Here is a 17,112-nt window from a genome sequence, read left to right on the forward strand (position 1 = left end):
ATCTCTCAATGGAAAATTAAGTGGTAGAGTATGTTGGAATGACATGCTCAAGTTAGTTATGAAAATATTGATTTCTTTTGGTTTGGCTAATTGAAAATGCTTCTTTGATAAGTTGTATACAACTGTTGCTGCCATTTAGTGATTTGGCAGCTGTTAAACCATTGTATACAATTGCTCTGGAGTTCACAAGGTTACTGAGACATCTGCTGAAGAAGTGGGAAATCATGGATTCACATGAATGCAAACCCTGGTCAGCTAACTTATCTTAACTTGTAATGGTTGAATGTCTGTAGGGATTTTATGTTTTTGTTCAACTAAATAAGTAAAGTAGTTGCTATTTGCATTGAAGGGCTAAATACTTTGATAAATATTGATATTTTAAATAAAAGTTCTCTGATTAGCACAATCCTACAGGGATTTAGGGCTGAAGAGATTTTTAGAAAATGGTAACTTTGGAGTCTTCAACTCAGAAGAGTACAATAAAGGTTTGTTGAAACTACAGGCATATTTTAATGTATCACTTGCTATATTGGAAAGAATCGGAGCTCTAATATTTTGGCATGCATGTACGACAGTGGAGAGGAAGCCTGGATATGACTTAATAAAGAACTTAATTTCTTAATCAATTGCTCGCAGTAGAGCAAGTGGGCCTCTTAGGGAAAATAATTGATCAGTTGCTTTTCCCTAGTAAAGATTTAGGCCTTCTTAGGACCATTAGCAGGACTCACAACAGCTTTACGGTGGAATATATAGAATTTAAGGAGTAACATCCTGACAACCAGCCCTTCCCTGTCAGAACTCTTCTTTTCTGCCCTCCTTAAACCCCTGAATCCTGGGGTCTTACTGTTAGCAGAGAATTCAGTCATGGAGGGGAACCATAATCGATATCCATAGGTGTGTATTTCCCAGCAATGCTCACTGGATTATGAATAGGACGTAGAACCAATGTTTTCTTTTCCCTGCTCCCAATCCAGTGGTGGTAAGGTCAATTCTAGCACCCCTATCCTTACCCAGATGAGATCAGATAGCTCAGCACAAGGCAGGGATTTAACTGGGATCTTTGTGATCTGTGTGGTATAGGGTGTGAGAGTCCCTTGCAGAGTCTCACTTAGGTTCAGAGCCGTACTCTGGATACAACAGGAATAAGTGAATCAACACCAAATAATGTGTTAAAACAGTAATTTTATTGAGTAATTAGAATAAATAATAAACAATTATTAATGATAAAAATAGAAAAGATAGATAACTATTAAAAAGAAAGAGAGTATTAAAAAAAAATCCCAAATTAGTCTGTTCACGACAGCTCCCTAAAATGGTACAGTGTTCCCCTTGGTACATACACCAAGTCTCCAGAGAACCTTGCACGGAGGTGGACTCTCCAATCAACTACTCCATCGACATCCCTTCCTCCATAGTCTTCAATAGTTAACTAGTCCACTCCGGCTGTAGCCCTGAATGTTGGATGCTGTGCCCCTTTAAGTCCAATTTCTGGCTCCATTCCAGCTTTCTGAGGCCTCCATTAGTCTTTCTCAAAACAGTAGTCTGACAACCATAACTCCTTATCAAATTCTTCTTACAGGCACTACAAAGCTGCTCAGGCTGTTTACATATCCCTTGATGGTGTCTCTCACCTGCCATCAATTAGGTTGTATTGTCCATCAATTAAACTATCTTCTGCCTCCACACCATAGTGGACCACCCCATGTGCAACATTATCCATTGTTCTGGCTTATAGTTCAAGGATTATCAAATATTGTAAGAACTGATTATTGCTTTCAAGAAGAGAAAAAAAGTAGTTTAGACAAAACAACAGCTGTGCATGGCCTGCTTTGACCAGCATGAAAATAAAGGGAAAGAATTCTTGGGGAAACAAAAGTTCACAGTTAATAATATTGCTACTGATTGCCATTGATTACATAATTGATTAATTACTTGACTTAATCAGAGCACAATCACACTTAGTTTTAAATCAATGTCGACAAAGTAACCTTTAAAAATTAACTACATGTTTAATACAGGGTTTAAAAAAAAATCAAAAGCAAGGCAGGAGTAAAATGCAAAAACATAAAAGTACAAAAAGTAGTGGCTGCAGGCCTCAGGCCTACATTGGCTCAGTTCCACAACAACCACTGAATCACCATGGCAGCTCTCATAATGATTTTACATCAACATTTTTCTCTTCCTTTTCCAATTACATAAACCTATTCAGCGAATCACCAGTTGTACTTGTTAGGTAAGAAAATCAAATATTTTTTTTTTATTTCCAAAATATACTTTATTCATAAAAATCTGTAAAAATTACATTGCCAAACAGTTTCCAAACAGCACCAAAAAATGCAAACATTGCAAGGGAGATCAGTTTCCTTCAATACTGTCATGAGTTTCTTCCCAACCCTTCCGTTTCACAATTGTCATGTCAATTACAGTTTTACATTTACAGCAATTGAGAATATTAACGATACAGTTCGAGGGGTTTCCCATTGATCCAGCCCCTCAGTCCAGCTTGGTGGGGGAACCCTTACACAGTGGTCTTTCCCCATTGAGCCTTTGCTGCGGCTGCCCCAAGCTTTAGTGCGTCCCTCAGCACGTAGTCCTGGACCTTGGAATGTGCCAGTCTGCAACATTCGGTGATGGACAACTCTTTGCGCTGGAAGACCAGCAAGTTTCGGGCAGACCAAAGGGCGTCTTTCACCGAATTGATAGTCCTCCAGCAGCAGTTGATGTTTGTCTCGGTGTGCGTCCCTGGGAACAGCCCGTAGAGCACAGACTCCTGTGTTACAGAGCTGCTTGGGATGAACCTTGACAAAAACCACTGCATCTCTTTCCACACCTGCTTTGCAAAGGAACATTCCAGGAGGAGGTGGGCGGCCGTCTCTTCCCCACCACAGCCAACGCGGGGGCACTGTGCGGAGGGGGCGAGACTTCGGGTGTGCATGAAGGATCTGACGGGGAGGGCCCTTCTCACCACCAGCCAAGCTACGTCTTGGTGCTTGTTTGAAAGTTCTGGTGATGAGGCATTCCGCCAAATGACTTTGACGGTCTGCTCGGGGAACCATCCGATAGGATCCACCGTTTCCTTTTCCCGTAGGGCCTTGAGGACATTCCGTGCAGACCACTGCCTGATGGACCGGTGGTCAAAGGTGTTTTCCCGCAGAAACTGTTCCACGAAGGATAGGTGGTACGGCACCGCCCAACTGCATGGAGCGTTCCGCGGCAATGTGACCAGGCCCATCCTTCGCAACACCGGGGACAGATAGAACCTCAGCACATAGTGACACTTGGAGTTTGCGTACTGGGGATCTACACACAGCTTGATGCAGCCGCACACGAAGGTGGTCATCAGGATGAGGGCTACGTTGGGTACATTTTTCCCACCCTTGTCCAGAGATTTGAACATCGTGTCCCTCCGGACTCGGTCCATTTTAGATCCCCAGACGAAGCGGAAAATGGCTCGGGTGACTGCCACGGCGCAGGAGTGGGGTATGGGCCAGACCTGCGCCACGTAGAGCAACAACGTGAGCGCCTCGCACCTGATGACCAGGTTCTTACCCACCATGGAGAGAGATCACTGCCCCCACATGCCCAACTTTTGTCGTACCTTGGCTACTCGCTCCTCCCATGTTTTGGTGCACGCCCCGGCCCTTCCGAACCATATCCCCAGCACCTTCAGGTAATCTGACCTGACGGTGAAGGGGACAAAGGATCGGTCAGCCCAGTTGCCAAAGAACATGGCCTCGCTCTTGCCGTGGTTAACTTTGGCTCCCAAGGCCAGTTCGAACTGGTCGCAGATGCTCATCAGTCTGCGCACGGACAGCGGATCCGAGCAGAAAACGGCGACGTCATCCATGTACAGGGAGGTTTTGACCTGAGTGTCTCCGCTGCCTGGGATTGTCACCCCTTGTAAGAAAATCAAATATATCATATTTGTAGTCAGCAGAGTAAACCAACAATAAATAGCAAATGCTTTGGGTTTTATGGACTTGGAGCTTTTAAATCATTTTTATTGTCATATAATGCTTGAAACTCTAAGTTGTGCTTCCAGTTTTCTTTCCAAGTTAAGCAGTTGTCTGAAGTAGTTTTGTCCAGACTTGTTTGGGTTGTGAGTTTGCACATTTCAAATGAGTCATAATGGTTCAAATATGAATGTGGCATTTCATCTACATACAAGCAAAGATGGAGAAAATCCTATTGGCTAATATCATACATTAGATAAGGAATTGTATAATATCATTTTGTGTTATTTAATACACTATGAGAGCAAACTGATTTGGCCAATTATTGCATCCATTGATATTTCTCCTTATGTTAATGTTGTGAATTATCTTGGATATTAATTGTCTTAAAACATATGTACAAAGCTTAAAAAAAACCTTATGAAAGGAAAAAGATCCAGTTTGAAACACCAGTTCCCCTTCTGAAAAAATGAACAAAAAAATTGCACTAACAGTAAAAGCCTGGGGCATAATTCCACTGGCCACTGTAATAGGTTGATAACCATACCCTAAATTCTGTCAACAGGGTCTTTAGAATATTTGGGGTGGGTACCCACACCTGTAGTGTTGCAATAGCGGCACCACCCCTCCAAGGCAGCAGAAGCAGGAAGCCTAAGAGCTGGATAGGGTGAGATATAGAATCAGAAGAAACACTAGGTCCTCTTGCACTTGTTACTGTTGGGATCTTCAATAGGTTTCCTCAGCCTGGGAAAATCCCACAGCCTGCTAAAGTTCATGGAGGGTGCAGGACGACTAGCTAGGAAAGTATTAAAATAATTAAGTTTGGAGGTGTCAATATATGTGGGTTCCAGTGGCAAATGGACTCAGGTTGGGGCAATATAATGGAGGTGGAAGTAAGTAGTCTTTGTGAAGGAGAGGGGCTAAAAACTTAGTTCAGGGTCAAACAGGTTCCAGCTGCCACTGTGCCCAGGGAGTGGATGGAGTTGGGGGTGAGGACACGTAGAGTTTGTGGTGGGGGCCAAAGACAATAGTTTCTTCAACATAAAGAGTAGTTTAAAGCACTTCAGAGAAGGTGTAAGGAAGACAAACATTGGGCTAGATTTTGTAGTCCCACTGCCGGAAGCTGAGGTGAGCGCGGAAAATGGCGGCCACCCCCACCAGACCCATGCCCCCCTTTTCCATAGTGATTTTGCAGCAGGCAGCCACTTTGCATATTCATGACAGCCACACCCCAATCACATGGTGGAAGCAACATTGGTGACGCTGTTCACAGTGCCACTGATGCGGAAGCAGGTGCTGGTGCCATTTTTAAAAGGCTGCCAGCCCTGCAGACAGTTCAACAAAGTGCAGAGTTCAGCCCTTCCACCCCTTCCATATACACAAAAGGCAGGTTTCACCCCTTCCCCACCCACCCCCCACCCATCAGAGTACAGAGTTCACCCCTTCCCCACCTTGGTGGTGCCAGCTTTCTCTGGACAGGAAAGTGAAAGCATGTGAGTGCCGCTTGTCACGCTGAAGATCAGGAACTAAAGGTACGATTGCTGCGGTTTATATTTTAATTCATGTAAATGTGTTATTTAAATATACTAAGTCAAGTCCTGTGGCAGAGAGGCGGAAGGGCCGCCATAGAGCTTCCCAATGCTGGAAAGATCTGGCCCAACGCCGGTCTGGGAACAAAACTCAGCCCATTGAGTGGGAAAAGAGAGGTTAGAAGGGTAAACATTAGCTTGGTTGAAAAGATTTTTGTTTTGGGTTTTTTGAGAGGGAGGAATACAGTTCCTTAAATTAATTAGTAAATAGAAGAAATTAGGTTCAGTACTTTATTTTGTTCTTACAGCAGTAGCACTGGGATGCGTTTTTACAATGAGATGCGTTTTTACAATAGGCTACGCTTTCAACCTTTCCTCTTAAGCAAATAGAGGTCTGCATTTCAAGTCACCGCTAAATTCTGATAGCAAAAAGCTGCTGCTTCACTTCAGACAATAAATCTTTGCCTTCTTTCTGGTGAATAGCAGAGCACCTTGCGTCACACAAAAATTGATGTTTAGATAAGGGAATAAATTTACTGTGTTGACATTTTTGCTGGGCAGAGCATTTTATGTATTTCACTGTAATTTCGAGTGTTTAACTGACTCGAAAAGCAGCAGCAACTGATGGTTTTAAGCTATTTGCCGATTATGTTCACTTAGGGGATGCACTGGGCAACTATGGTTTTGAGACAGGAAGTTGCTGCAGTTTGGGGACCCAGGATTGCATGTATTGAAGGATGACTCAACTGCCCTTAATTTATGATAAGTTTATTTTTCAAGTTCTATCTGTATCAGAAAGTAGCTGGAAATCTGTTCCATTTTGACATTGTTTATCGTTACAAATTGCATTCACTTCTGGAAGTAATGTGGAGGAGAATTTGTGTATGTGTCATTTATTTACAATGGTTTTATTTCCCGCAAAAATCTTGAAATTAATCAAGATTATTTGGACCTTTCCTATTACTACTAGATTTGCCAATTGGTGTCATTGGTGTCAGAGTCTTTGGGTAATGTACTGGATGGCATTGAGTGCAGCTGTGCAGAGTTGCTGGGTCCAGGAGCAGCAAAGATTACAGTAGCAGCAGTGTTCATTGAACGAGTTAGGACTGAATATCTGCAAACTGTACTCGATACTTTGAACATTTGCTACAGTCACTTAGTACATTTCTTTTTCCCAGCAAGGTCCTCTTCCATTATATGATGCAAATACACATACAAATCAGTAGGCTAATGCAATTCTCTCGGTGTAAATCTTCTCTGTGATGATTCTATAATTGTTTCAGCATGTTAGGAACATTTGAGTCTCAACCTTAGATGTGGATCTATAGTGCTATTTTTCATGTCTAAAATTTACAGTGATGAGATTAATGGGGCTGAAAGAAATATCGGTGTAGTAATCGCATCTTGTTATGCTTGTTCTAGAGGTCAGGAGGCCCAATTTCAGGAACCAAAAGATGAAGGACATCTGAAAGATATCTGACCTGAAATTGGGTCAGATCGTTTGTCAGCCATTCCTGGCAGCTGCCCAAAACAGGCATTAACATAGGCCCATCATTTACATAATGCCAGTTTTGGGCCCCTTCACCCAAATTGGTCTGGGATGAGCAGAGATGCGCATTGGGCCTGCCCTACTCGCAATTCTTCAGCAACTGCTGCAGCCTAAACCGGGCCACCAGTGAAAGGCAGCTTCCTGCAGAGCCAGGAGGAGCAAGAAGCTTTCCTGCCATTCCTCTCCAGGAACTTACCTGAAGGTTGCTGCAGGCAGGTGGTCCAGAATTTGATTCAGGCAAGCTGCTTGCGGAAGCGTGACAGACACTCCAAAAGCAAAATATGACAGATGCTGGAAATCTGAAATAAAAAGCAGAGAATGCTGGTAATACTTAGCAGATCAGGCGGTATCTGTGGAGAGAGAAACAGAGTTAACATCGATAACCTTTTGTTAGAACAGTCATTGACCTGAAACGTTGACTCTGTTTCTCTCTCCACAGATGCTGCCTGTTCTGGTAAGATTTTCCACTTTGGTGGTATCCATGGTATCAGCAGCCATGGGCTGATTCCAGGCAGATTTTCAAGGCCAGTCCCATTTGACAAATTGTGATGAACGTCCTGTGGGAATGCCACCTGTGCAACAAATCCTGTCTCTTGGGGAAGAGGTTGGAAATTGTTGCTACCAGCCTTAAGTACCTGCAGTAACAAAGCATGGCTGGGTGCCTCCAGGGCAGCTGAAAACCAAATCATGTTTTAGCCAAAATGCTTAAAATTTCAGATTTTGGGAGTGTAATTGATCACCCCAAGATCAGTTACACTGTCTTTTGGGACTTCATTAAATTTCCCTCCACCCATCATGACATTGCTTTCTGCAGGAACACTGCTGTGTTTCTAGTATTTAAAATTTGCAGATGTTGAATGCAGAGAGGCATATTTTAGATCAAGGTCTACATTTGGAACTCAAATGAAGCTTCGTGAGGAGCTGCCATCACCTTCAGTGGAATTTCTAAACTAAGGGTGCAATTTTCCACTCCTGTTCAACATTCCACCAGCGGAAAATCTCCTCTGAAGTCTGAACAGATGGAAACTGGACATTTGAGAAAATCCTTCAAAATATTTGACCTTCCACATTTGGGTCAATTCAAAATCTATTCTGAAAATCAGCACTCCATCAAACCACGCATATCTGAACTTTACTGAGTCTCTTCAACATTTATTTGAACATGAATTTAACTTTCATTGGCTCAGCTCAAAAAAAAATTATCATTAATATATTAATGTGAGGAACAGAATAGAATGGCTGGAGCCATCTGTTTATCAAAGGAACCAGCAAACCTTTCAAGCGATTTGAATGTCTTTCACTGGCATGTTAATTTTGTGCCGATTACTTCAGATATAAGTGTTGGCTTCTCATATGCTGGAATCCACCCAAGGCTGATTACACTGTCAGTGACCGAAGAAATGGTACTGTGCACTGCCCAGTGCCACTTACAGTAGCTTTTTATGTTTGCCAGCAGCAGCACAGTCTTTAGCGGTATGGGCTATTCCATCTCATGAAGTGCATTGGGAACCATTAGTGCCACCTTGTTTGTAATATCCTGTTGCTGCTTGAAATCAGAGCTGATGCCAGTGACAGTGCCATGGTGTAATTGCAGCAATTGTTAAAATTTGGAAGAAAGTCTCAGAAGTGTTAGAATAAACATATTTTATATGTGAATTCATCATAAATCCCTTTTAATTAAATTAGTTCCCTCTCAACATCTTTCAAGAATAACTAGCTGCTGTGGGATCTGTCACAGATGTCAGATGTTCTTCTTAACACATATTCCTTCTAACAGGATAATTATTAACTGATGTAGAATATTTCACTCTGCCTTTCTGTTCTCAGGGCATGGAGAGTGTCACTGTGGTGAATGCAAGTGTCATGCCAGCTGGATTGGGGACAACTGCAACTGTTCAACAGAAATGGACTCGTGTCTCTCAGATGATGGGCAGATTTGTAGTGGTAGAGGAAACTGTGCATGCGGCCGATGTTCGTGCACTGAACCTGGAGCATTTGGGGATACCTGCGAGAAGTGCCCAACCTGCCCTGATGCCTGTGGCACAAAAAGGTATAGATCAAACCTTTTCAGTCTACTTAGTCAAATGTGCAACTTCATTGTGTTTGCTGTAGTTAACAGAATATTGGATTTGAGCTCTTTTATTCAGTAGAAAGACCCAACTATATACTGACAAATCCAAATATGGCAGATAATTCTTGTGCTTTTTGCTTCACAATTTCTATTTACACTTTGGAAAAAGTAAACCTTTTTTCATTTAATTCAATTAAAAGAAAGTGTAGGTTGTGTCATGCACACCGAAAGTGTGATGATACATCAATCTTGAACTAACTCTGAAAAGTTATGAAAAACAGAAATTGGCTGGAATTTTTCCCTCGGCAGATGGGAGCCGTCTACCGAATGGAAAGTTGGTGGCGAGCCCACCTCTGCCTGGCCTGGGGATCCGGACCACATTTTGACGGTCCCCAGGCCTTTAGTTTGTCTGAGGCGGGACTTCCGCCTCATTGAGGCAAGAAGTCCCGCCTAATGGAGCTGCTGGCCAAAGAGGTCCGGCAGCTCTCTGTCCCAGCAGCACCACTGGGAGCGGTGGCCACTGCTGGGACTGCAACCCAGCTAAAGATGGAAGATGTCGGGGAGCCCGGAGAACGGGTAGGTTTTTCGGCCTCGCCGGAGGCAATCGGTCGGGCCCGGGCGAGGCAAGGGTGGTCGATTGGGGGGTGGGGGGGACGACGGGAGGCGTATTGGGCGGTGGGGTGGTTGGGACAATGGGGGCAGTCCTATGTCGGTCATGGGGTGCCTGATCAGGAGGGCCCCACCCCCAAGCCATCAGAAAGCCGTCTGCTTTTGTCAGGCAGCTTCTCTCGGGCCTGGGACGCCCGCTAGTCAAGGGTAAAATTCCCATGGTGGCAGGTTGAGGCCCTAAGTGACTGTTAACTGGCCACTTAAGGGCCTTGATTGGCCTCGGGCGGATGGGCGGGCCATTTTCCACCATAGCCCTGCGTAAAGTGGCAGTGGAGGCGGGAGCGGGTCAGGAAGGGCCCCCCAAGCCTCCTGCTCCATTTTACGCTGCCACCTCCCCCCCCGCCCCACCCCCAGCCATCATCCTGCTCTTTGGTGGGGGGGCATAAAATTCCAGCCATTGGCTTTAAAAAATGAACCTTAATTTTTTAAAAGTGAACAATGGTCCAGAGTGGCCACTGAAGAAAGGGGACTGGCCTTTTGTGTATTCAAATGGCTGATGAAGACAAAGGATAAATATTCAAAGCCAAAAGGTGTCAATGTGAACAATCTTACACCTATTCTAAAAACATTCCAAAATTGAATGTCCTCTTCTGAAACAAAGGAGGTGTGAAGTAGCCACGTCCTGGGCCATTGTGCAGTCACCATGGAGAATGTCTCCAACCAGGAGATGAGAGGTGACACAGTTCTACCTTAAAAATGACAGCCAGAGAGAGAGAGAGACTGACCCAGAAGGTGAAGCTACTTGTAACAGCTTGAGTTCCAGCCGAGCCAGGAAGCACAGTGCCCTGCTGAAAAAAATCCGGCATCTATATTATACAGCAGTGAGAGCTAAAAGTAGCCCACCATCTTCAACTCAACCTTCAATCAAGAGCGAAATCAACAGTTATCGTAACCTTCTCCCCCCACTAAAAGCCACCTTCCTCGTTCCCTTCTCTATCTGTTTGATCGTGTGTGTGTGCGAGCAAATGCATGACTGGATGCAGTTGCAACAATTTCAGGACAAGGTGTGTTGATTAGTAAACAATTGACTTGCTGTTTTTTAAAACCTACACGAAAACCTGTCACTGTTTATCTGAGAAATAAAACACCAAGGGGCTAAACTCTAATACAGATACACTGTCTGCGGTCAGGTGGGTAGTTGAACAGTGGGAACCACCCACGTCACACCACATGACCATAACAGTAGTAAAATCAAATTGTGCTATGGCGCCCCGATAACCTAGTGGGGAGATTCACAGTGTTATGTGATACTGAGCCATACAGGCCAGTAGGCCCAGCTTTGATCCCCAGTTTGTGCAGTTGGGAAGCTACAACACAACATTCAAGAAGTATTTAGATGAGCAGTTGAAACACCATAGCATACAAGGCTACAGGCCAAGTGCTGGAAAATGGGATTAGAATAGATAGGTGCTTGATGGCTGGCACGGACACGATGGGCCAAAGGGCCTGTTTTTGTGCTGTGTAACTCTATGACTCTATGACATTTAAGCTAGCAAGAGTGAATTCAGCCAGCTGACCCCCACTACAAATTATGTCAAAAATCGCAAGAGATCATGCTTTGCTATGATGTTCTTCATAGCTGAATAGCTCTCCAAACTAGCAGCCACTTGGGCAAAGTACTGAAGGGCTGCTGGTGTCCATAAGAACATAAGAAATTGGGGCAGGAATAGACCACAAGACTCGTTGAGCCTGCTCTGCCATTCAATATGATCATGACTGATCTTGGACTTCAACTCCACTTTCATGCCCACTCCCCATATCTCTTGATTCCCTGAGGGATCAAAATGCTGTCTATCTCAGCCTTAAATGTATCCAGCGATGAAGCATCCAATATCCTCTGTGATAGAGAATTGCAAAGATTCACAACCCTCTGAGTGAAGACATTTCTCCTCATCTCAGTCCTAAATGATCGTCCCCTTATCCTGAGACTGTGCCCGTGTTTTGGATTCCCCAGCCAGGGTAAGCGACCTCTCAGTGTCTATCCTCTCAAGCCCCTTCAGAATCTTTAAGTTTCAATGAGATCACCTCTCATTCCTCTAAATTCTAGGGAATATAATTCCAGTTTACTCAGCCGCTCATCATTGGACAACCCTCTCATCCAAGGGATCAATCTAGTGAACATTTATTGTACTGCCTTCAAGGCAAGTATATCCTTCCTTAAATATGGAGACCAAAAATGTGCACCGTATTCCAGGTGTGACCTCACCAAAGCCCTGTGCAGTTGTGGCAAGGCCTCTTTTTTCTTGTACTCCAATCCCCTTGCAAGAAAGGCCAATATGTTATTTGCCTTCCTGGTTGCTTGCTGTACCTGCATGCTAACTTTCTGTGTTCCTTGTATGAGCACGCCCAAATCTCATTGAACATCAGCATTTGCAAATTTCACACCTTTTAAAAAATATTTTGCTTTTCTATTCTTATGACCAAAGTAAATAACTTCACACTTCCCCACATTAGATTCCATTTGCCACCTTGTTGCCCACTCACTTAACCTGTCTATATCTCTTTAGAGCCTTTTTATGTCCTCCTCACAGTTTGCATTTCGACCTGCATTTGTATCATCTGCAAACTTGGATACATTACTCTCTGTCTCGTCGTCTATGTCATTAATATAGATTATAAATAGCTGAGGCCCCAGCACTGATCCTTGCAGCACTCCACTAGTCACAGCCTGCCAACTTGAAAATGCTCTCTTTATGCCTACTCTTTGCTTCCTGTCCGTTAATGAATCCTCTTTCCATACTAGTATATTACCTCCAATTCCATGAGCCCTTATCTTGCCTATTAATCTTTTGTGGGGCACCTTATCAAATGCCTTTTAGAAATCAAGGTATACTGCATCTACAGGTTTCCCTTTATCAACCCTACTAGTTACATCCTCAAAAAACTCTAATAAATTGGTCAAACATGATTTTCCTTTCGTAAAGCCATGTTGACTTTGCCTGATCATACTATGATTTTCTAAATGCATTGTTAAGACTTTCTTAATAATATATTCCAGCACTTTCCCGACGACTGATGCCAGGCTAATTGGCCTGTAGTTCCCTGTTTTCTCTCTCCCTCCTTTCTTGACTCGTGATGTTACATTTGCAAACTTCCAATCTGCTGGTTCCATTCCAGAGTCCATGGAACTTTGGAAAATCATAGCCAGCACATCCACTATCTCTGCAGCTATCTCTTTTAGAACTCTAAGATATAGGCCATCAGGTCCTGGGGATTTGTTGGATCTTACTCCCTTAACTTTCCCCAATACCTTTTCTCTACTGATATTAATTACCTTAATTTCCTCACTCTTATTAGCCCCTAGGTACCCTCTATTGCTGATATGCAACTTGTGTCTTCTATTGTGAAGACAGACAGATAGGGCTGGATTTTAACAGCCCACTGCTGATCTCAGTGGTGAACACCGAAGAGCCGTCGCAATCTTAAGCGACAACTCATTTAAATAGCTGGGACAGCCCGCCTCCCCCCACCCACCCACCCCCTTTTTAAAGGGCAGCCAGCCCTGTAGCTCAATTTAAATATTAAAAGTTCCAGCCTCCAAAATTGAATAAATAACATTCTAATGCCCCTTTCCCACTCCCCCCAGTAACAACTACAATAACTATTGCCCTTCCCCCCCCCACAAAAAACACTTACCTTTACATCTGAACTTCCCCACCCCCAAATTGCACAGAGTTTAAGGTTCATCCCTTCCCACCATCCCCTACACCCATTAAGTTTATTTGACCCCATTCCCCACCCCCAGCCCCTGCACTGCCAAACTTATCTCCTCCTCCCTCCCCACTAGTGCGGCACCGCATTTCCCCGGATGGGGATCTGTAGGCACGGGAGTGCTGGCCTCTGTGCCGAAGATCGCAGTGGGTCCTCAAGATTGGAGGTAAGTGTATGTAAATTCATAACTTTTATTCATTTGCATTTAAATTGTGGTTAAAATTGTGGTCCCACTGCCCAGTGGCGGAGGGGCCACCATGAGCCTCACTGCCACCGGGACAATTGGGCTGGGCCCTCCTAGCGTCGAGGTCTGTGGCGGGCCTCATCCAGAGCCATCTTTAGGCTCCCCACCCCTAACCACAGATCACGACGTCGAAAGCTTGGTAAAATCCAGCCCATAATATTCAATATCCCTGCTATTTCCTCATTCCTTGTAATAATTTCTCCTGTCTTTGCCTCGAAGGGACCAATGTTTACTTTAGCTACTCTCTTCACTTTTATATACTTGTAAAAGCTCTTTACAATTTGTTTTAATATTCCTAGCTAGTTTATACTTTTATTTTTTTCCCTTTTTATCAACTTTTTGGTGGCTCTTTACTGGTTTATAAAGCACTCGCAATCCTTTCTTTTCTATTTCCTTTACTATTCTTTGCAACATTGTAAGCCTCTTAATCTAAAATAATCCTTAACTTCCTGAGTAAGGCACAGGTGGATCCTTCTTGCTGAGATTTTTTTTTCAATCAAATGTATTTGTTGAACATTTTGAATTGCTTTTTTAAATGTTTCCCACTGTTTATTTACTGTCATATCTTTTAGTCTACTTACCCAATCAACCTCAGCCAGCTCTCTCTTCATACTTATGTAATTAGCTTTGTTTAAGTTTAAGACTCTTGTTTGTGTTTGCAGTTTGTTGCTTTCATACTTAACATGGAATTCAACTATTATAATCGCGATTTCCTAGCGGATCTTTTACGATTAGATTACTAATTAACCCTGCCTCATTACACAATACTAGATCTAAAATAGCTTTATCCCTAGTTGATTCCACAAAGTAATGCTCCAGTAAACTGTCACAAAAACATTGCACAACCTCATTTTCTAGACCACTCTTGCCAATTTGATTGGTCCAGTCTATATGAAGATTAAAGTCTTGCACAATTATTACATTGCCTTTGTTACAAGCTTCAATAATTACCCATGGAAATGTACTCCAGAAGAAGCTGGTACTTTCAGGTGAGAAGTAAAAGAGGAGAAAATTGCATATTACTCACTAATACTGTTACTGTAAGAAAGGGTTAAGTAACGCCTTGCAGCACAGGTCTCCAGATCTGCAGATCTTTGCTGAAGCACTGCTAAAGAATGTGAAGCAATGCACTTATCACAAGCCTTCTGGAATTGCCTTTGTGCTTAGCCTCAAAATACAGAGCAACCTGAGAATTTAACATGTATGAAATATCATGAGATCTGCATGCAAAATAATAAATAGATTAGCTGACCTCCCTAAAACTTCCTTTTGATCTGCTGTGTAGACTTGTTCTACCACTTCTCAAGGCCTGGAGCTTCACACTGGAGTTTGACACTGGATAGGTCATAATTAGCAAAGTGAGCACCCCTATTATATCTTGTGCATTTGTAATCTGATCCTGTTTTTGTTGGGGTAAACTTAAATATAGATTTGAGAAAGGTGCCTCAAGGATGGCATTGATTGACATTAAGGTCTTTTAGATGGTTTCTTAATTTCACAGCCTCCGTGCGTAATATCGCAGGGCACCTCGGCGGCACCTCGTGTCGGAAGGCCACTGAGTTGAAAGTGCGCCGCCGTGGATCACGGCGCATGAATAAAATTCAGGCCGTGCTGTGGAGTTCAAAAATCCCACCTACACCCCACCCCTGTTACTCTCCAGGTCTTGGTTGTCATCAATCTGTTTGATATCTGCATTCTCTTTCCATTAGAAAGATGGCTGCGTTTAAAGTTTAATGCCCACAGGAGTTACTCTTGTCTTTATTTTGAATGTTAGGGTAGAGTACAGAGTGCTTTGCATTATTTTTGGTGTTGTAAAAAGCAGAAAGAATAATTCTATGTCACTGTGTTTGTTGCAGGGAGTGTATAGAGTGCAGATTGTTTAACTCAGGTAGATTGGCCGACAATCAGACCTGTCAAAAACTCTGCAAGGATGAGATACTGACAGTGGATGTCCTCAGTAAGTGAATCTCTTTTTACTCTTTTTTTAAAAAACATAATTACTGTAATTACTTATAAATAATGAAACCTAAATTCAGTGGTTATAGAGTGATTCTCAACATCAGAATTATTTCTAAAAGTCAAAAACATTGCTGAGAATGGTAAAGTAACATATTTTGCATGGGGGTGTAGACAAATATCCATTCCTGTCAATTGTTCTCATTATTTTGATTTTTTTTCAGCAGTGAGTGGTTCTGATGGGGGGCATGAGCAATGGTTCTGGAGAGGTTACTAAGCCCATTCTCATCAATAATCTTTATAAGCAAAGAGTCAAAACTCAAAATAAAAGGACAGAAAGAAAGGTTGTTACAGGTCATTATTAATTCAAACATTTTTTTTGGCCAGGTATATACTTTAAAATTCTGTGTTGAATTGTATAATATTACAAGCCTGCTGAGAATGTCTGTGGGTGCTTTTACATTTAGAACTGCAGCCAGAAGCAAATGCATGGTTCTTCACAATTCACTGCAGATAGAAATGTAAATTGGCCAATTTGCCCTGTTATAATGACAGCTGGTTCCACATTTTTGCGAGTCTTAATTGCTGCCAGTCCTGCTTGGTGCCTTCGAGGGAACATCAGTGGCTCTAGATGTAAAATGAGAGAGCAGTGTCTAGAAGCCACTATAGCGCTGCTGTTCTGAAACCAGTGCAGCAATGTAAAATTGCATTCTGTGAGAAAATTGATGTAGCAATGTGGAGAATTCAGATAGATGTCCAACTGTCAGGAGTGATCTTGAGCTTTTTCTCTCCTCTCTCTCTCCCGCTTTCTGTGTCCATCCCTCTCCCGTCTCTGTGCCCATCTCTCTCTCTCTCTCTACACCCCCCCACTACGGCTGGTGCTTGTTTAAAGGACTGCCTAACTCTCAGCCTGCTCCCTCTGGCTGTGTGCTGACCCGCTTCCTGCTCTCCCCTTGGCCTCTCTCTCCCCGCAGCAGCCATTCCCACTCATTCCCTGAACCATGCAAAAGCAGCAGGGGTGCCCGATCCCAGTGTGCCTGCACCACGAACTACCAATCAGCGCTCACCCCACCCGGACAGCCCACTGTCAGTCACAGACAAACAGCTGCCGTCCATCAGTTGCAGGTTCCACCTACCCCCTCTACCTGACGTATATTTTAATAAGCGAGTTGTCAATCAAAGCCGAGCTGCAGGCAGCCTGCTGTCAGTCACAGAGGATTGGCAGGCTGGATGGAAACCTTACGTGAGCCGGATTCAGGCCTGCGGGCCATCTGTTGGATAACTCAGTTTTATAATAACCAAGTTGCTAAATTATTTTAAAACATAAGTCTAAAGACTTGAAGCAAGACATTTAAAATTACCACGGACCTCAACATTTTTATCACGGACACTGGTGTTCATGTACAGACACGTTGCTGACTCCTGTTACA

At 43.3% G+C, this 17,112-nt stretch overlaps 1 protein-coding gene across 2 annotated transcripts in view; it reads left to right on the top strand.

The window, feature by feature from the left end:
- itgb5 (integrin, beta 5) overlaps positions 1–17,112 on the top strand; it is a 173,004-nt gene that overhangs the window by 141,326 nt on the left and 14,566 nt on the right. For both annotated transcript variants that reach the window (XM_068035171.1, XM_068035170.1), the window contains 2 exons: positions 8,859–9,081; positions 15,583–15,683. In XM_068035171.1, the coding sequence (XP_067891272.1) occupies positions 8,859–9,081; positions 15,583–15,683 (324 nt within the window). The remainder of the gene's footprint in view (positions 1–8,858; positions 9,082–15,582; positions 15,684–17,112) is intronic.

This window comes from Heterodontus francisci, chromosome 7 (assembly GCF_036365525.1).
Source record: "Heterodontus francisci isolate sHetFra1 chromosome 7, sHetFra1.hap1, whole genome shotgun sequence".
Taxonomy (NCBI): domain Eukaryota; kingdom Metazoa; phylum Chordata; class Chondrichthyes; order Heterodontiformes; family Heterodontidae; genus Heterodontus; species Heterodontus francisci.